The sequence below is a fragment of the Lithobates pipiens genome, unplaced genomic scaffold (genome assembly GCF_037356315.1).
Source record: "Lithobates pipiens isolate NorthernLeopardFrog02 unplaced genomic scaffold, aLitPip1_a1.2 Scaffold_22, whole genome shotgun sequence".
NCBI lineage: Eukaryota > Metazoa > Chordata > Amphibia > Anura > Ranidae > Lithobates > Lithobates pipiens.
The window spans coordinates 23,829,453-23,850,826 of NW_027507784.1; the positions used below are offsets into that span (position 1 = coordinate 23,829,453).

At 43.2% G+C, this 21,374-nt stretch overlaps 1 protein-coding gene across 1 annotated transcript; it reads right to left on the reverse strand.

Annotated features, from left to right (window-relative positions):
- Positions 1–9,119: 9,119 nt before the first annotated feature.
- Positions 9,120–20,837, reverse strand: LOC143923413 (serine protease 33-like). Its single transcript, XM_077447070.1, has 5 exons — positions 20,756–20,837; positions 18,871–19,069; positions 15,245–15,516; positions 14,428–14,597; positions 9,120–9,568 (listed from the first exon to the last, which is right to left on the reverse strand). Exons 1-5 carry the CDS (start codon positions 20,790–20,792, stop codon positions 9,173–9,175), a joined length of 1,074 nt encoding a protein of 357 aa, XP_077303196.1. The 5' UTR covers positions 20,793–20,837; the 3' UTR covers positions 9,120–9,172.
- Between the last annotated feature and the right edge of the window lie 537 nt (positions 20,838–21,374).

The following is a 21,374-nucleotide window of genomic DNA, read 5'->3' on the forward strand; positions in this document are numbered from 1 at the left end:
CTTAAATTTTTGCTAATTAGTATTTTTTCTTCATAAATTTTGGCCAAAATTTATACTGCTACCTATCTTTGGTAAAAATAACCCACATTAGTATATATTATTTGGTCTTTGTGAAAGTTATAGAGTCTACAAACTATGGTGTCAATCTCTGAAAATTGATCACATCTGATCAGGCCTTTAGTACATCGGGTGTATCTCATTTCTTGAGACACTAACAAGTCAGGAAAGTACAAATACCCCCCAAATGACCCCTTTTTACAAAGTAGACATTCCAAGGTATTAAGTAAGTAGCATGATGAGTTTTTTTAAATTGTAATTTTTTCCCACAATTCTTTGCAATATGAAGATTTTTTTTTTATTATTATTATTTTTTACAAAATTGTCATATTATCAGGTTATTTCTCACACACAGCATATGCATACAACAAATTACACCCCAAAATACATTCTGCTACTCTTCCCGAGTACGGCGATACCACATATGTGAGACTTTTACACAGCCTGGCCACATACAGAGCACCAACATTGATGTAGTACCTTCAGACGTTCTACGAGCAAAAATGACGCATCTCATTTCTCAACCACCTATTACACTTTTGAAGGCCCTGGAGTACCAGGACAATGGAATTTCCTATAAAATGACCCCATTTTGGAAAACAAACACTCCAACGTATAATCTTTGAGGCATAATGAGTCTTTTGAAAGGTTCATTTTTTTCCAGAAGTTTTTGGAATATGTGGAAAAAATTAAAACGCATTTTTTTTTTACACAAAATTGTCAATTTATAAGATATTTCTAACACATAGCATGTATATAGCAAAAATTACAACCCAAAACACATTCTGCTACTCTTCCCGAGTACGGCGATACCACATGTGTAGGACTTTTACACAGCCTGGCCACATAAAGAGGCCGAACATTGAAGTAGTACGTTCAGGCGTTCTAGGAGCATAAATGACACATCTCATTTCATTCCTACCCATCACACTTTTGAAGATCCTGGACCACCAGGACAGTGAAATTACCCACAAAATTACCCCATTTTGGAAAGCAAACACCCCAACGTATATTCTATGAGACATGGGCTGCAAATAGGTACTCGGGTACTCTGATGGGCTGGAGATAGATACTCTGGTACTCTGATGGCCTGGTGACAGGTACTCTGATGGCCTGGTGACAGGTACTCAGGTACTCTGATGACCTGGTGACAGGTACTCGGGTACTCTGATGGCCTGGTGACAGGTACTCGGGTACTCTGATGGCCTGGGGACAGGTACTCTGATGGCTTGGTGACTGGTATTTGGGTACTCTGAAGATCGGTGACAGGTACTCATATGGACTGTGACAGGTACTCGGGTACTAAGATGAACTGTGACAGGTACTCAGATGGACTGGGACAGGTACTCGGGTACTCTGAGGGCCTGGTGACAGGTACTCTGGTGGCTTGGTGACTGGTATTTGGGTACTCTGAAGAGCGGTGACAGGTACTCATATGGACTGTGACAGGTACTCGGGTACTAAGATGAACTGTGACAGGTACTCAGATGAACTGTGACAGGTACTCGGGTACTTTGATGGGCTGTGACAGCTACTCGGGTACTCGGATGAACCGTGACAGGTACTCGGGTACTCTGATGTACCGTGACAGATACTCGGGTACTCTGTTGGACCGTGACAGATACTCGGGTACTCTGATGGACCGTGACAGATACTCGGGTACCATGATGCACGTGACAGGTACTCGGGTACCCTGATGGGCTGTGACAGGTACTCTGGTACCCTGATGGACCGTGAGAGGTACTCAGGTACCCTGATGGACCGTGACAAGTACTTGGGTACTCAGATGGGCCGTGACAGGTACTCGGGTACTCTGATGGGCCGTGACGGGTACTCGGGTACTCTGATGGGCCGTGACAGGTACTCGGGTACTCTGATGGGCCGTGACAGGTACTCAAATACTCTGATGGGCTGTGACAGGTACTCGGGTACTCTGATGGGCTGTGATAGGTACTCAAATACTCTGATGGACTGTGACAGGTACTCAAATACTCTGATGGACTGTGACAGGTACTCTGATAGACTGTGATTGACAGGTACTATGAGGGGTGGTGACAGGTCCTCTTTATTGGGGTGGGGGGGATATCAGTGTGCTTGATGTGTACTGTAGGCGGTAACGAGATGTTACCGCAATCTCCTCCTCACACACGATCGGTGTGTGAGGAGGAGAACCCGGTAACATCTCGTTACCGTGGTTTGTTTACATTTTAGTGATCGGCTGTGAAAGGATCACAGCCGATCACGTGGGTAAACAGCTGGCCAATGGCTGTTTACCAGTGTCGGTGACGAGCAGTGTTCCTGGGGATCACGTCGGGTGTGACCATCTGTGATCACGTGGTAAACAGCCATAACCAATGGCTGTTCACCCCCTTCGGTGGCGAGCGGTGTCTCCGTGACACTCCGCCAGACCGCCACCAAAGAAACAGGGATGCGTATTCCGTCATATGACGGCCTCCCTCCACAATAGGTGCGCCGCCTGGCCGTCATTTGACAGCCGGCGGTCAGCAACCAGTTAATTTGTAGTTGTTGTAGTTGTTGTTTCTTTTGTTGTTGTTTTCAGTTGTTGTTTCAGTTGTAGTTGTTTTTTCAGTTGTTGTTGCTTTCAGTTGTTGTTGTTTCAGTTGTTATTGTTTCAGTTGTAGTTATTTCTGTTGTTGTTTCAGTAATTGTGTTCAGTTAATGTTGTTCTGTAGTTGTTGTTGTTTTCAGTTGTTGTTGTTTCTTTTCTTGTTTCAGTAGTTGTTTTCAGTTAGTGTAGTTGTTTTCAGTTATTGTTGTTTCAGTAGTTGTTGTAGTTGTTTTCAGTTGTATTTGTTTCAGTAGTTGTTGTTTGTTTTAGTTATAACTTAACTATTACTAACTATTAAATTATAGGTACTGTATTGGAATTTTCTTTCAAATTTTGCTGTTAGAGAATGTAAGGAATACTAATTTATCCGAAGTTACGAATTATCCAAAATAACGAATGCCATATCTAAAGGAACATAACGTAATTAATTATTAATAATAAATAACAATAATGATAATAATAAAAACATATTATTATTATTATTATTATTAATAATAATTAATTATGTTCTATTTGTTTAGATGCGGCATTCATTATTCTGGATAATTAATTCATTAACATTGGATTAATTTGTATTCGTTACGTTGACTAACAGCCAAATTTGAAAGAAAATTCCAATACCTGTAATTTAATAGTTAGATATTATTAGTTAGTTACTGTAGTTAGTTAGTTAGTTGGTTTCTTTCTTATTGTCGGATTTTCAAATTTCCGAATTTCCAAATTTTAGAATTTCCGAATTTTAGAATTTACAAATTTTTGAAGTTTACGAATTTCATGACCCAAAAAATGAACAGAAAAAAAAAAGCGAATAAAATTAAAACTAAAGGCCCATACACACGATCTGACTTTTTGACATCAAACATGCAAATTTGCTGTTTTGGAGCAACATCCGACCACGTGTACGCTGCATCCGGCAAACTTTTTCGGTTTTCATCAGACTTTTGTTGGCTGTGCGAACAAACTTTTTTGTTTTTTCATCGGACTTTTGTTAGCTGTGCGAACAGACAAACCTTTTTGACAACATAAGTCCGATGGAGCAAAGTCCGATCGTGTTTACAGAACTTTACAAACATGTGCTCAGAACTAATGCAAAAAATCAGACAACAATACAGAAGTTGACCAAAGGGTGACGCCGGAGTAATTGAACGTCCTCTTTTGAAGTGCCGTCAGTAAGTTGAAACGTCACTACGTTCGTATTTGTTGCCTAAAAAGTCCGATCGTGTGTATGCAATAAAAACTTACGGCCAACGCCTTTGTACAAAAGTCCACGGGAAAGTTTGTACAAAGTCCGATCGTGTGTATGGGGCTTAACAAATTTTTCGGCAGTGCACATGTCTATTTGCTGCTGTAAAGTGTTACTGGTTGGCAGGGAAAATTGATGTGTGTCGACACTGGAATGTTTTGTACCACGTTATTGTAGACAGTATAGGATTTCCCGGTCTGGTATCTGTGGGGCTCTATGAGATCGGATTTAGAGTCAAACCTATGTTTCCTGCTATATGCATGTAAACTAAGCAATGTGTACACATAGGTGCTTCCAGGTATTTATTACCTTTCACAGTGATCACAGTTCTCCCCCTGGCAATTCCTTCATCTGATTTTCTTTCCAGATAGATGGCATCATATTTAAGCACACGGGTCTGGCTGTGTAAAAGCCGCCCCAACCACAGGCAGGTCTGGTGCAGCAACCCATTACTTGTCACTGAGCGCTTGTCAGCAGGGAGAGTGGAGATTGTTGTGGTCCAGCATATACCGCTTTTACTGAGCAATATACTGTACATACCTCTATATGCAAGGTATTGTTTCTGGTGAGTGTGATACCTACTAGTTGGTGATAAGCTTCACTGGAAGATCATATGGGATCAATCACTTGGTGAACATTGTTGTTTTGGAAGAACAATCTTTAAAGAATTATTTGGGACTTTATTGATTGGTTTATATTGTGTGATTTATACACTCTATGTTTGGGTTGTTTATTTATTCACATTGCATTGCATTTATGTATTTTGTATGGGTACTTACTGTACATACATCATTCCTGATTGCTATTCCCTTTTCCTATTTTACATTAGCACAGACTTGGCTTTTTATGAAAGTTCGTAATATAAAAATATCCATGAGAGACATGTAATCAATCCGTACAGAATCTGCATTGTCCAATATCAAGTATTACATCTGTATCACTTATGCCGCGTACACACGATCGAATTATCCGGCGTACTTAGTCCGCCGAAACGCATTTCACCCTACAATCCGATCGTGTGTGGGCTTCAGCAGACTTTCTCAGCGTAAAGTCCGGCGGACTTAGAAAGTAGTTTTGCAGTCCAATCTTTCCGCCGGACTTGGGATTTCAGCGGACAATACGTTCGTCAGTATGCTAGTCCGACGGACTAAGAATGACGCATGCTCAGAAGCAAGTACGAGAAGGAAGCTATTGGCTATTGAACTTCCTTTTTCTAGTCCCGTCGTACGTGCTGTACGTCATCGCGCTAGCAAACGCCGGACTTTCTGTGTGTCAGCGTGTGGCCAAGTCCGTTCGGTAGAAAGTCCGCCGGACTATACGCCGGATTGTTTGTCAGACTAAGGGCGGCACAGTGGTGTAGTGGTTAGCACTCTCGCCTAGCAGTAAGAAGGGTCACTGGTTCCTATCCCAACCATGATGCTACCTGCCTGGAGTTTGCATGTTCTCCCTGTGCCTGCGTGGGTTTCCTCCGGGTACTCCAGTTTCCTCCCACAATCCAAAGACATGCAGGTAGGTTAATTGGCTTCTGTCCAAAATTGGCCCCTAGTATATGAATGGGGACCTTGGATTGTGGCCTCATTGAGTGTAGGGACTGATGTGAGTGTACAATGTACAGGGATAGGGACAATTGTAGACACTCCCTCAGGTTGAACTGGATGGACTGGTGTCTTTATTCAACCTTACTAACTATGAAACTAAGTATGCCAGACAATTTGATCGTGTGTATGCGGCATTAGAAAATGAATACAACATGGTCTATTTAGCACAAACAAATAGCCTATTTAGCACAAATGAAAAGACCCCTCACCCAACATGTTTCACCCCCTAAATCGTGGCTTCATCAGGAGTGTATGAAAATAAAATTGGAATTGTGTGCCTTTCCCTGTATTCTTTCTAAGTTGTCATCCTTCTGGCTTTAGAAATATACACATACGTCATCGTGAATAGGCTATAGTAATGTTGTACAGTAAGTAATATCTGACAGGTGACATACTTGATATTGAGTTAAAGAAAAAGCAAACAAAAGAAATACTTGATATTGGATAATGTAGATTCTGTAAGATTAATTACATTTTTCTCATGGACTATAATATGTGATAGACTGGTCAGGTTCCACTCAGAACAGGCCTCGCCATGGTTGGCCAAAGAAGTTGAGTGCACGTGCTCAACATCATATCCAGAGATTATTTTTGGGAAATAGACATATGAATGTTACCAGCATTGCTGCAGAGGTTGAAGGGGTGGGGGGGGTCAGCCTGTCAGTGTTCAGACCATACATCACACACTGCATCAAATTGGTCTGCATGGCTGTCGTCCCAGATGGGAGTCTCTTCTAGAGATGAAGAAAGCCTGCAAACAGTTTCCAGAAGACAAGCAGACTAAGGACATGGATTACTGAACCATGTCCTGTGGTCTGATGAGACCAAGATAAACTTATTTGGTTCAGATGGTGTCAAGTGTGTGTGGGGGCAACCAGGTGAGGAGTACAAAGACAAGTGTGTCTTGCCTACAGTCAAGCATGGTGGTGGGAGTGTCATGGTCTGGGGCTGCATGAGTGCTGCCGGCACTGGGGGGCTACAGATCATTGAGGGAACCATGAATGCCAACATGTACTGTGACGGTCCCCTTCCTTCGGAGACTGGGCCGCAGGGCAGTATTCCAACATGATAACGACGTCAAACACACCTCCAAGATGACCACTGCCTTGCTAAAGAAGCTGAGGGTAAAGGTGATGGACTGGCCAAGCATGTCTCCAGACCCAAACCCTATTGAGCGTCTGTAGGGCATCCTCAAATGGAAGGCGGAGGAGCACAAGGTCTCTAACTTCCACCATAACCATGATATCGTCATAGAGGAGGGGAAGAGGACTCCAGTGGTGACCTGTGAAGCTCTGGTGAACTGCATGCTAAAAAGGGTTAAGGCAGTGCTGAAAAATATTGGTGGCCACACTAAATATTGACACTTTGGGCCCAATTTGGACATTTACACTTAGAAGTGTACTCACTTTTGTTGCCAGCAGATTAGACACTAATGACTAATGGCTGTGTGTTGAGTTGTTTTCAGGGGACAGTCTGACTGCCAAACTAAGGGGACCCTTCTTCACTGACCAACAAACTAAAGAAACGTTTTCACTGACCACTGTGTAATGTAACACTTTTGCATGGACTGCAAATGTGAGAGAACACTGCAATTTTCAGTCTGCATTTCGTTTCTGTTTCCTTTAATTATCCTTTAATTATCATTACTGAAGATAATTTTCTCATACAGCAGCCCTGGGCGTCAAAGCATTCAAGCATATCTTTATTTGTTCACGGCAATGTTCCCCGAGTTGTAGATATAGTAATACCTATCACTGTCTGAAACCTGAAAGTTATTGCTTGGGTTCCTCCGTGTTAGCCCTTGTACACACGGTCAGAGATTCAGTCGGAATGTGTCCTATCGGACCGGTTTGACTGATATTCCGACTGTGTGTGGTCTGCATCGGACTGTTTCCGTCGAAATATCCGACGGACCAAGTTTTTCAACTTGCCGGTAAAATTTTCCGACAAAGTGCTCAGAACGGACATACTCCGATTATGTGTAGTCTACTCTGACGGACAAAGTGCCACGCATGCTCAGATCAAATTCCTAGACCAAAGCTATTGGCTACTAGCCTGAACGTAGTCCCGTCGTAACGAAATAACGTCATCACGTTATGTACAATCGGATTTTCCGACAACTTAGCCCGACCGTGTGTATGCAACATCACTTCCGGACCTCTTCCGGAATTAATCTGTCGGAATTACTCCAACGGATTTGGTTGTCGGAATCTCCGACCGTATGTACAAGGGCTTAAAATGATTGAGAAAGGCTAAAGGTAAAGCATCCAATTATCTGTCAATAGAGTAGCTATAAAGAGACCAAAAAAATGTATTGAAGTTATTGCTTCCAAAAAGTCTGTCCTACAAAGCAATCTCACCGTAGCAGATGGGGGTGGGGATTTAGGTTTCCAGGTTTCTAAAGAAGTTGAGTAAACTTTTTAGGGCATTTAAATGCTTTTGATGAACTTACCGTCTAAATATTTGTATATCCGTTTTTGCTTTGTTTGTCCAGTGACCACAGATTGCTCCAATGCCCGGTGTGTGTAGTAATGCATTGGTTATTTTCCCATGAGAAATCCAAACATAATTACGGAGTATCTACTTATCAAAACTATTTTTTTAATTATCATTTTATATATAAACATTCTGTGTCAGATCCAGAGATATTTTGTTTTTGTTTTGTTGTTTTATTAATCCTTTATTTGAGATTGTGGAATTATAGGTCAGTGTGGTACAGTGACAACACATATATACTTCACAATACAGACATATTTTCATTGTAAACATAAAAGACCCCTCAATAAAAATGATCTTTAATTATTGAAAATAAAGTAACATCCCCATTACACAGGTAATAAAAAAAAAAAAAGTTGTAAGTCCTTCTAGATTAAATGAGGTTTAATGTAGAAAAATGTAAAATAATGCATTTGGGTGACAAAAATTTTAATGCAATCTATAGACTGGGGGGAGAACCTCTGGGGGATCTAGGAAGGAAAGGGACCTGGGGGTCCTAGTAGATGATATGCTCAGCAATGACATGCAATGCCAAGCTGCTGCTAACAAAACAAACAGAATATTGGCATTAAAAAGGGGATCAACTCCAGAGATAAAACGATAATTTTCCCGCTCTACAAGACTCTGGTCCGGCCGCACCTGGAGTATACTGTCCAGTTCTGGGCACCAGTCCTCAGGAAGGATGTACTGGAAATGGAGCGACTACAAAGAAGGGCAACACAGCTGATAAAGGGTCTGGAGGATATTAGTTATGAGCAAAGGTTGCGAGCACTAAACATATTCTCTCTGGAGAAGAGACGCTTGAGAGGGGATATGATTTCAATATACAAATACCGTACTGGTGACCCCACAATAAGGAGAAAATGTTTTTGCAGAAAGGAGTTTAACAAGACACGTGGCCACTCATTAAAATTAGAAGAAAAGAGGTTTAACCTTCAACTACGTAGAGGGTTCTTTACTGTAAGAGCAGCAAGGATGTGGAATTCCCTTCCACAGGCGGTGGTCTCAGCGGGGGGGCATCGATAGTTTAAAAAAACTATTAGATAAGCACCTGAACGACAGCAACATACAGGGATATACAATGTAATACTGACATATAATCACACACATGGGTTGGAGCTGATGGACTTGTGTTTTTTTTCAACCTCACCTACTATGTAACTATATGTAATTAAAAAAAAAAAAACTAATTTTGAAGACAGTTCCTGGTTATAGGCTTAGAAACAGAAGAATAGAAAAAGCCAAACTTGTCCAATGGTGGTGAAAATGTCCAGTGGTCGTCCCTTTATTGCCAGTTTCACTTGTATTGATCATGGAGTCTCCTCTACATGCATGTGTTGAAGGAGATTTACCTGTTATTTTGCTAAATGGACAGACTGGGCCACTGATGATGTAGTCTCCACCACATGGATATGTTGGCGAGGGAATATCTGTCACGTTGACAAAGTTTACCTGCACATAACTGCTGATCCAGGCTTGATACGCTGTCACTAGAGTGTATACTCCAGGACGGTTTGGCATGGCACAACCCTCTCCCCAGCTCACAAGTCCAATTTGGTACCAGACACCTTGGACTTTGCACACCAGTGGTCCTCCAGAGTCACCCTGGAAGGCAACAGTATTCCTTAGTTACAATTTCTTTTTATCTATCTACACTATTCAAGGACACTTGAGTTCCTCCATATCAAACTGATCAAACCATGTCTTTATGGAGCTGGCTTTGTGCATAGGCATGACGAAAAACAAAACATGGTCTTTCCAAACTGTTACTATTATAAAATTGCATAATTGTCCAAAATGTTTATGTATGCTGATATATTGGGGTTCAATTCCTAAAGGCCAATAGACATTTGCAAGTGTACTCATTTTCACCAGAGCTTAACTTAGTAAATGTGGTGAAGCTCTGCTGGTTTCTATCATCCTATCATGTACAAGCAAAAATGTTGTTTGTGTGTTCTTTGCACCTGATTGTGTATCTTTTACAAAGTGAAGCCTCGCCACATTTATTAAGCTCTGAGGAAAAAACTACTGCAGCTGCACTTGCAAAGTACACCGAGTTCTGCCCACCGGGCCTTTACTCAGTTACTCGTGTTCATGTGATTAAATAACATGTTGGTTTTTCCTTGATTTACACCAAGTTAGTTATATGCAGAGCGCAGGAGCCACCTACTGTTCCCTTTGTGGTATTAGTTACATATTGTAATTTCTAAGAATATGTTAATAAAGTTGTTGGGCACTAGTGCATTCTGGGAGATTTCTCTAGAGCAGTGGTCATCAACCCTGTCCTCAGGGCCCACTAATAGGCCAGGTTTTGTGTATTACCTTGGGGGAAGATGCAGACTAGAATACTGCAATCACTGAGCAGCAAATGATATCACCTGTGATGTATTTAAGTTATCTTGCAAACCTGGCCTGTTAGTGGGTCCTGAGGACAGGTTTGATGACCACTGCTCTAGAGGAAGTGTGTCAGTCACCATTTTAAGTATCTTCAGCAAGGCAGTAAGGCTGTCCCTCGCCATCACCCCTCAGCGAGTTTAAAGTGATGTTCCAGCCGCAATTTTTTTTTAAGAGGATGTTATCAGTGCAGCCCCTCCCCAGGATACCCACCCAGGACCACCATGGATGCCCACCAATGATGCCCACTCATGACCACCAGGTATGCCCACCCTTGACCACCAGAGATGCCAATCAGTGCCCATAAATGATACCAATCAGTGCCCATCAGTAATGCCTGCCAGTGCCTCCTACAGTGTTTGTAGCTGCTGACTTTTATGGAAACTTACCTACCCAGGGAGCCCGCAATGTCCCCCCCACCCCCGAGGGCAATCTGTCCATGGGATCAGGTGCAGGCCCCACCATTTCAACTAAGGGAAACCGGCAGTGGAGCCTTGCGGCTTCACTGCCGGTTTCCGACTGCACATGTGTGAGTCACACGAGGCTTTGTAAATGGCCAGCCTGTCTTCTGAGACAAACACAGGTCCTACAAGACATCGGGGATGCTCGCTGATGAAGAGGACGTGACGTCCTGGGCCAGGGCACGGCCGAATCGGAAGTACACTTGTACTTCTAAAAAAGTACTATTGGAAAAAAAAAATCAAAAGTTGGTGGAACTCTGCTTTAAAAAGTGAGATCTTGTTATCTCTGTCTGTGTTATAGAGCATTGTTTCTTTATTATATGCAATATTGTACTGATTGATGTTTGTTTTATCAATTTGTAGCTTTACCAGGTTTGTTCTAATAAATTTAAGATCAAAGAAATATGGTGTCTGAAGCTTATGGAACAGATAGGTTTAGCTCTCTGTCCAAAGACAGAACGCACAGCCTATTAGCCTTTAGTAAACCCCATAGTGTATCTAACGGCTAGGGATGAGCTTCGAGTTCGAGTCGAACTCATGTTCTACTCGAACATTGCCTGTTCGCCTGTTCAGCGAACAGTGAACAATTTGGGCTGTTCGCAGCAAATTCGAAAAGCCGGAACACCCTATACAAGTCTATGGGAGAAATCTAAAGTGCTCATTTTAAAGGGTAATATGCAGGTTACTGTCCTAAAAAGTGTTTGGGGACCTGGGTCCTGCCCCAGGGGACATGGATCAATGCAAAAAAAAGTTTTAAAAACGGCCGTTTTTTCAGGAGCAGTGATTTTAATAATGATTAAAGTGAAACAATAAAAGTGTAATATTCCTTTAAATTTCGTAGCTGGGGGGTATCTATAGTATGCCTGTGAAGGGGCGCATGTTTCTGCTGCTTAGAACTGTCCCTGCACAAAGTGTCATTTGTGCAGGAAAAAAAGTCTTTTAAAATCACTTGCGGCTAAATTTTCGGGTCTCCGTAATACAGAGAACACTCAATGAGTGTTCTCTGTATTAGCCGACAATTCATTCATTCATTGATTAAAAAAAAAAAAAAAAAAAAAGCGTGGGGGTTCCCCTAAATTCAAATACCAGGCCCTTCAGGTCTGACATGGATATTAAGGGGAACCCCGTGTCAAATTTAAAAAAAAATTGACGTGGGGGTCCCCCCAAATATCCATACCAGACCCTTCAGGTCTGATATGGATATTAAGGGGAACCCCGCATCAAATTTTAAAAAAAAATTGACGTGGGGGTCCCCCTAAATATCCATACCAGACCCTTTATCCGAGCACGCAACCTGGCAGGCCGCAGGAAAAGAGGGGGGGACGAGAGAGCGGCCCCCCCTCCCTCCTGAACCGTACCAGGCCACATACCCTCAACATTGGGAGGATGCTTTGGGGGTCCGTGACCCCTCAAAGCACCTTGTCCCCATGTTGATAAGGACAAGGGCCTCATCCTCACAACCCTGGCCGTTGGTTGTAAGGGTCTGCGGGCGGGGGGCTTATCAGAATCTGGAAGCCCCCTTTAACAAGGGGACCCCCAGATCCTGCCCCCCCCTGTTTGAAATGGTAAGGGGGTACAAAAGTACCCCTACCATTTCACAAAGAAAGTGTCAAAATGGTTAAATAAGACAAACACACTTTTGAAAAATTCCTTTATTAAAAATAAAAAAAATAAAAAAAAAATTCCAGCGGTGCTAATCCACTCTTGCTATCCAGCGACGGGTCTCCGGGGTCCAGCGATGGATGATCATATCCAGCGACGGGGATCTCTCACTCCAGCGCTGTCCATACATCCGTCTTCTGTCTCCTCTCCGGAGACACTGCAGAGAGCCGAGCGCTGACATTTCTTATATTGGGAGGGCGGGGCCACCTGTCACCTGACCCCGCCCCTCTGACGCAGGAGAGGGAAGCCAGGGGTTCCCCAGTGACGTGTGGGTGACCCCGCCCCCTCTGATGTAACGCAGGTTTCCGTTACATCAGAGGGGGCGGGGTCACCCACACGTCACTGGGGAACCCCTGGCTTCCCTCTCCTGCGTCAGAGGGGCGGGGTCAGGTGACGGGTGGCCCCGCCCTCCCAATATAAGAAATGTCAGCGCTCGGCTCTCTGCAGTGTCTCCGGAGAGGAGACAGAAGACGGATGTATGGACAGCGCTGGAGTGAGAGATCCCCGTCGCTGGATATGATCATCCATCGCTGGACCCCGGAGACCCGTCGCTGGATAGCAAGAGTGGATTAGCACCGCTGGAATTTTTTTTTAATTTTTTTTATTTTTAATAAAGGAATTTTTCAAAAGTGTGTTTGTCTTATTTAACCATTTTGACACTTTCTTTGTGAAATGGTAGGGGTACTTTTGTACCCCCTTACCATTTCAAACAGGGGGGGGGGCGGGATCTGGGGGTCCCCTTGTTAAAGGGGGCTTCCAGATTCTGATAAGCCCCCCGCCCGCAGACCCTCACAACCAACGGCCAGGGTTGTGAGGATGAGGCCCTTGTCCTTATCAACATGGGGACAAGGTGCTTTGAGGGGTCACAGACCCCCAAAGCATCCTCCCAATGTTGAGGGTATGTGGCCTGGTACGGTTCAGGAGGGAGGGGGGGCCGCTCTCTTGTCCCCCCCTCTTTTCCTGCGGCCTGCCAGGTTGCGTGCTCGGATAAAGGGTCTGGTATGGATATTTAGGGGGACCCCCACGTCAATTTTTTTTTAAAATTTGATGCGGGGTTCCCCTTAATATCCATATCAGACCTGAAGGGTCTGGTATGGATATTTGGGGGGACCCCCACGTCAATTTTTTTTTTAAATTTGACACGGGGTTCCCCTTAATATCCATGTCAGACCTGAAGGGCCTGGTATTTGAATTTAGGGGAACCCCCACGCTTTTTTTTTTTTTTAATTAATGAATGAATGAATTGTCGGCTAATACAGAGAACACTCATTGAGTGTTCTCTGTATTACGGGACCCGACAATTTAGCCGCAAGTGATTTTAAAAGACTTTTTTTCCTGCACAAATGACACTTTGTGCAGGGACAGTTCTAAGCACCAGAAACATGCGCCCCTTCACAGGCATACTATAGATACCCCCCAGCTACGAAATTTAAAGGAATATTACACTTTTATTGTTTCACTTTAATCATTATTAAAATCACTGCTCCTGAAAAAACGGCCGTTTTTAAAACTTTTTTTGGATTGATCCATGTCCCCTGGGGCAGGACCCGGGTCCCCAAACACTTTTTAGGACAGTAATCTGCATATTACCCTTTAAAATGAGCACTTTAGATTGTGAACGTTCGAGTCCCATAGACTTTAATAGGGTTCTAAAGTTCACACGAAGTTTAGGTCTGTTCGCAGGTTCTGGTGCGAACCGAACAGGGGGGTGTTCGGCTCATCCCTACTAACGGCCAATGCCTATGGCCTAATACAGTGATGGCAAACCTTGGCACTCCAGATGTTTTGTAACTACATGTCCCATGATGCTCCACTACACTGCAGAGTGCATGAGCATCATGGTAAATGTAGTTCCAAAACCTCTGGGGTGCCAAGGTTCGCCATCACTGGCCTAATACTATCTATGCTTTGATATGCATTTTATGTATAACACAGCATGTCACCTACCTCACAGGAGTCCTTCTGTCCATTTCTATAGCCAGCACATATCTTCTCATCTTGAACAATGACGGTATTGGCATTTTCTGAACTCCCTATATGATACATCTGGTCACATGTCTTGTAGTCAATTAGTGGAACCATGACCTTTTGAAGAATCCCATTAGCGGGCATTGACCCTGGTAATACATCATAATATAAGATGATAGAAATTAGAAACCATAGGATAAAACATGGTTTATATCCTACTTCTTGGATTTTTTGCCCATTAGGAAGGACAATTTATTGGCTCTCTATGTCTGCATGTGTGATATAAATAGGAATTCTGAGAAAACCTTGTTTGTGCATAGCTTAAAGTGGAACTTCAGTCATTTTTTTCATCTTTCCATCTATTAAATCTTCTGCCCTTGTTGTTGTTCTAACTTGGTCTAATAAAATATTTTTTCTCTGCCAGTAAATACCTTATACAGCCCACTTCCTGTTTCTTGTCTGGTCATTAGCCTAGGCTCATGATATAATGCACAGCTCTCACTCTCGTGAGGGGGGGGGTGAGTCATAAGAGGGCCATTGAGAGCTGCAGAGCTGGATGTGTGCCTCTGTGTGTCTGTGTAAATCCAGGAAGTGAACAAGCAGCAGCTTCAGCTGCCAACAGTTAATATGGTTTTAGAAAAGGATGTCTAACAAGCTCATATGGGTTTGATGGTCAGGTGTCCACAAACTATTGGCTATATAGTGTATGCACAGGCTTGGACAAGATCATTAGAAAAAATAACTGGTGTAAAATAAACAGGATTTTGGATGCACCCTTGCAATTTAACCAACTTACCATTATAGGATGTTTTTCCCCAACCGGTCACCCAGCATTCCATGCCACATGGGAAAGTGATGAAAGAAGATGGCAAGCAGATTGGCATAATGTATTGGGTGAAAGTGACACGATTGGCCAGCTTTAGAAGAGCGATGTCCCCAACTGATCCTGTACTTTTGTATTTGGTGTTTACAATGATTGATGATATATCAGAAGCAATTGTAACATTTGTATTTGCATCCAGCTGGTTCATGCCCAGATAAACTTTATAATCCTCCGGCCGTACTGACCTGTGAATGGCACAGAAATATTGTACTTTGTAGAGGTGGCATCTAATAGGTAAAACATTTTAGTACATTGCCAATATGTAGCAATTCAAAAATCTATATTGCAAACAAAGAAATACTGTATACAGTATATACCTCCCCTGGGCTGTTACCATAACAGGTGTCCTGTCAGCAAACTAATACAGCTAATGCTCATTCCCACGTAGCTAATGCTCATTCCCATGTAGCTAATGCTCATGCTCATGCACCAGCACACAGATGAGCTCAGTTTAGTATCCGGCGTGCACTGACCCATACATCAGCACGCACATCCACACACATTGGCTCCAAGCTGTCTATTCAAAGGAGATCCTGGTGTGTGCTACCTGCCGGATGTTCTTCAGCTTCCCTGGGATCCATGTTCCTGTGTTCCTGCTTGCTCTGTGGATTCTGGATACTAACCTTGGCTTGTCTGTGGCTATTCTCTGCCCAGTTCCCTTGTAATGACCACAGCTTGCTTCCTGACCACACTACTGTTTCACAATGTATGACCCTGGCTCACCTTGACTATATCCCTGACCGTGGCAGGCACCTGCTACCAAGCTACCAGCACCCAAAATTCTTTTTTATGCTTTGTACCTCTGTAACCACATTCGGGGGGTGCTCGGACCAGAACCACAGGGGAACCCTTCTTGTTTACTCAGCCGCCAAGCAAGGTACATGACATGACCACATTGAAAAATTTCAGCTCACTTTCTGTTCTTGGGAAAACCTCAACATTTTGAATTTCCCATCATTTTATGTCTCAATGACAATGGTCATTAGAGCAAATAGAGTGGATGGATCTCCCAAGTGGGGACAGCAATACAATTTGTCAGAGGCTTTATTCCTTTCACACTCCATCCAAAATGTAAAAAAAAAAAAACACATATATATATATATATATATATATATATATATATATATATATATATATATATATATGTGTGTGTTTTTTTTTTTTTTTTGCACTGGCTGGCAGGGTTGAGGATACTGTACAGTATATGTGCCACCTAGGTTTCTCTCCTACACATTGTGAATGGCTCCATGATTTGTATCTCAGATGGAGGAAACAGACTTTTCCTTCTCTGTTTGGATATGTTATGCTTGGGTCCTGGAGCCCAGAGACTTTGAAGAGTTTTGAGTGGGATAAAGGCTCCATCCCTAGGTCCACATATGACCTTATAGCCAGACCACATCTAAGCAGTCGACTACAGGACTTTTGTAAATTAATTCACTGATGCTCTTAGTTCTCTCTCATCTTTGTATATTTAGCACCCTGGTGTTTAGGCAGGGTTGCTAAAAAATCTAGTTTGCCAGGTAGCAATTGTCCTGACTAATTGTTAGGAGATCCACTGATTTCCCCCTAATTCTGGAATTGCTGCACTTCTCTCTGCTGTCACTAGGTGGCATTGTAGCTGGTGACATTAGATAGACAAGGGCATAGCAAGGACAGATCATGAATGGATGGGGTGTCTCAGCCAATAGGCAAGGATTTCTTTAAGTCCATTGGCCTGCTGGGAGAGCCTATTTATTTGGGTGGAGTCAGGTGATCTGGGTTCTGTGCCACCTGGACGGCTGCCCCAGGCTGCTAGGCCAGAAGCCTGAGGCCTATCATGGGGACACCTGGCTGCTAGGCTGCCTGAGGCCTATCCAGGAGCAGGAGAAGCAGTGTAGGGTTGGGACTGCAGGATTGGAGTTCAATTGAGTTGAGAAGGTTCAGCCGGACAGGGAACCAGTTGTGGTCTGGAGCTGACAGATGCTCAGGGTTCTCGCTCTCTTTTGATATGTGAGCTGACTAATGCTCGGGGTTCTCTCATTTTGATATGTGAGACGACAGATGCTCAGGGCTCTCTCTCTCTACTTTATGTATGTGAGTGGACTGATGCTCAGGATTCTCTCTCTCATTTTGATATGTGAGCCAACTGAGGCTCAGGGTTCCCTCTCTCTCATTTTGATATGTGAGCAAAACTGATGCTCGGGGTTCTCTCTCTCATTTCGATATGTGAGCCGACTGATGCTCAGGGTTCATGCTCTCATTTTTATATTTGAGCTGACAGAGTCTCAGGGTTCTCGCTCTCATTTGATACGTGAGACAACAGATGCTCAGGGTTCTCTCATTTTGATATGTGAGACGACTGATGCTCAGGGTTCTCTCTCTCTCTCTCTCTCTCTCTCTCTCTCTCATTTTGATATGTGAGCCGACTTTCTCTCACATCAACACTAAAAGAGTGTATGTGCTGTTTGTTTTTGAAAATGCATTAGGAGGAACTCTAATAGTCAGGAAATGGGCTGGTTTTGTTAGTGGCTGTGAGGAGCAGATGTTTTGTTGTTGATGTTGTTTTATTCTATTGACATGCTGTATATAGCCATCCTACATTGAACTAGGTTTGCTTACTGCCTTGCTGAAAGTGCAGGATACATTGGTAGGACTGTTACTGGGTTTTCCTGTCTCGTAAGGGAAGTGATGGATAGACCAAATGTGAAGAAGAAAGGGAAGACACTACAAGGGAGAGTTCCGGAGGCAAGAGTAGAAAAGAGACACTAAATGGTGAGAGATGGAAAGACAGAAGTGAGAGAAGAGACTCAACAAAGGGAGAGATGGAAAGACAAAAGTTAGAGGGAGAAAAGGAACAACAAAAGAGAACAGATGGAAAGACCACAGGTGGGAGAATGACAGAATATAACCCATAATGGGAAAGATGCAAAGACAAGAAAAGGAAAGAAAAGACACTACAGAGGAAGAGATTGAGAGGCCATATATGATAAAAGGAGTGAAGAGACACTACAAGTTGAGAGATGGAAAGAGAAAATAAATAACAAAAGGGAAAAAATGGAAATACCAAAGGTGAGAGAAGGAGAGAAGACAATGTACAAAGGAAAAAAAAATGTGAAGACTAAAGAAGGAAAGAAAAGATGCTACAAGTGGAGAGATGGAAAGACAGGAGAGAAGAAGAAGACTAACTACAGAGGGAGAAATGGAAAGAAGAGACACTACAAGGGAATAGATGGAAAGACCAAGGGTAAGAGAAAGGGGGAAGACAAACAAGGGGAGAGATGTAAAATGTGAACGAGAGGTAGAGGAGACAGATGAAAAGAGAACTAAAAAGAAAGAAAAAAGAGTGAGGAGAAGACATAGAGGGACAGATAAGAGCAAGGGGGGAGAAATGAGGTATGGCAACAAAGAAGGAAACACCTGTTGAGTGGAGCCTAGGTGAAACTGAGAGGACATCTTTTACCCTTGTAGCAAAAAAGTTTTTTTTTATTTGTAATTATAGCTATACATAAATGTACAAATGCACAGTATAAAAAAAAGGAAGGAAAATACAAGGTACTCACACACTAAAGCAGTGGGCTGCAGTCAGCACCCACTGGGAGGAGATCAGGGAACCTCCACAGTTCTGTTGACCTCTATAGTAGACATTGACCTGCCATGGCCACTCATGATTCACAGAATCTGTACCACCAACAATTCGGTTCGAGACCCCTGGGAAGCCACACACTGAACTGTTTGCCGTAGACCCGAAACTGGACAGCGCTGTATGAAAGTAGAGAAACAAAGCAGAATGGCGAGCTTTTCATACCAGTTTTCACAAAGACAACTTTAAATTTGCAATTTTGTTAATACCGTTCATTGAAAAAGATGACAATCCAGATGACCTGCTTCTTATTTTCTTTAAATCTATTTACAAAATTTCTGCCTGTTTTAAAACCTTATCCTACCACCACTGATCACCTTTGGTTAAAGTGCTTGTTTTATTTGTTCAATAACCCAACAGAATTGGCCTTGACCCCATTAGTAGGTTACCATTAAAAGTCTGAGAACGTATACAGTATCACCTCTCAGAGCATACAACCCATATTTTGCCAAAGATTACATAAAAGTTCAGTCCAAAGAGGAACCATTCACACCTATACATTTTAATTCCCAGTAAAGCAGAAGTTTACTATTGTTTTAAATTGTGCTAGTTCAAATACGTGTGGCTGCCTTGACAGTCCGCTCATCTGTATGCTGGTCCGACGGACCAACTACGACGCAATGGCAACTAAAGCACCTGTCCGTGAGAATGTTTCCAGCACGATCCTATTGTGCTGGATCTCGGCTACAGGCTACTGTACACCAGGCCCTTAGGTCTGGTATGGATTTTAAGGGGAACCCCCTAAGCTGAAAAAACAGCGTGGGGGTCCCCCCAAAATCCATACCAGACCCTTATCCGAGCACGCAGCCAGGCCGGTCAGGAAAGGGGGTGGGGACGAGCGAGCCCCCCCCCCGAACCGTACCAGGCCGCATGCCCTCAACATGGGGGGGGGGGTGGGAAGCACGTAAGGCCCCATTCACGCATAAAAGTGGGGCTGTTACTGTTTACATGTGCAAGACCATGCAGGGTTCCCAGTGGTTAGCTACAGGTGGCAGTCCCATTGAAAGCAATGGAAGACATCTAAGGCTGTGATGAGCTGTGAGGGCTGTCCTCCTCCCATTGCTTTCAATTGGGGAGCTGCCAATGGCTAATCGCTGGATACTCCCCTCTAGATCTTGCACATTAAATCGGTAAGGGCCCCATTCACAAGTGTGAATGGGGCCTTATAAGGCCTGCTGATGGCAATAGCAGGATGTGAATTTGTATTATTGGTAATAAAGCATGTCATAAATTCTTCTTATTGCCTTTCAGTGCTTTAATATAATAAGTAGAGGATTTATAACATAAAGTCCCACCTACCCACCTCCTGCTCCAACCTGTTTCACCCTGCAAAGGGCTTAATCATGGAGACATACAATTACATGGCTTAAAAAACCTGGGGCTCAACTTAATTTTTTTTGTGTGTGGAGGTTTAATTCCACTTTAAGTCTAAAGGTCCTTCCATTTCCACTGTGTGTTTGGAGGGAAAACAAGAACAGCCTCTGCTATCAGTAACACCCAACATCCGTTTATCAATTTTAAACCTCCCCGAAGCATGACAATTGGAGAACAGAAGTTTCATGGTGGATGGCTATGTGAAAAGCTAAAATATTTTCCAGTAACACAAAGAGCCACCTGTTTGCCACCAAATTAGAATGAATCTGGCTTCATGGTTTCATCGACCTTCGGGTTGGAGTTTCGTCAACCCTAAAATAAAAAAATGCCTGCCATTTTTAATCATAAATAAAAAAAAATGGAAAATGTGATTCAGAATAACTAAATAACATCATTCAGAGAAAGGTATGCAAAAGAAATAATGTACTAACCTGTGGTTATAGTGATCAGTGCAGCCAGAACCAACATTGCCGTCGTAGACTTTATTTTCCTCTGGTTTCGCACTTTGTAAGTCCTGAAAATGAAGATGGGACTTGAGACGCCTCTCTTATATAGCCATAGAATCCGACTGTGAAGTGACAGATGGTTTGACACAAATATCCTGTCTTGTATGTTATTAAATCTAACACTCAGATCAAAACAATTTAACCCTTCCATTACACTGAATTTTTTCTATTCCATGACTCAATACTGGAAGTTCAGGAACCAGAGAAAGAGTTGATAGTACATGTTTTGTTTTCCTGTCACTCTACTGTGAGCCTTAGGCTGCTTTCACACTGGGGCGGTATTCAGGCGTTACAGCGCTAAAAATAGCGCCTGTGTAGCGCCTGAAAAAAACCGGCCCCTTTCCCTCCAGTGTGAAAGCCGGAGGGCTTTCACACTGGAGCGATGCGCTGGCAGGACGGTGAAAAAAGTCCTGCTAGCCGCATCTTTGGAGTGGTATATTCACCGCTCCTATACCGCTCCTACCCATTGAAATCAATGGGACACCGCGGCAATACCGCCGGCAAAGCGCCGCTGCAGCGGCGCTGCAGCGGCACTTTGCGGGCG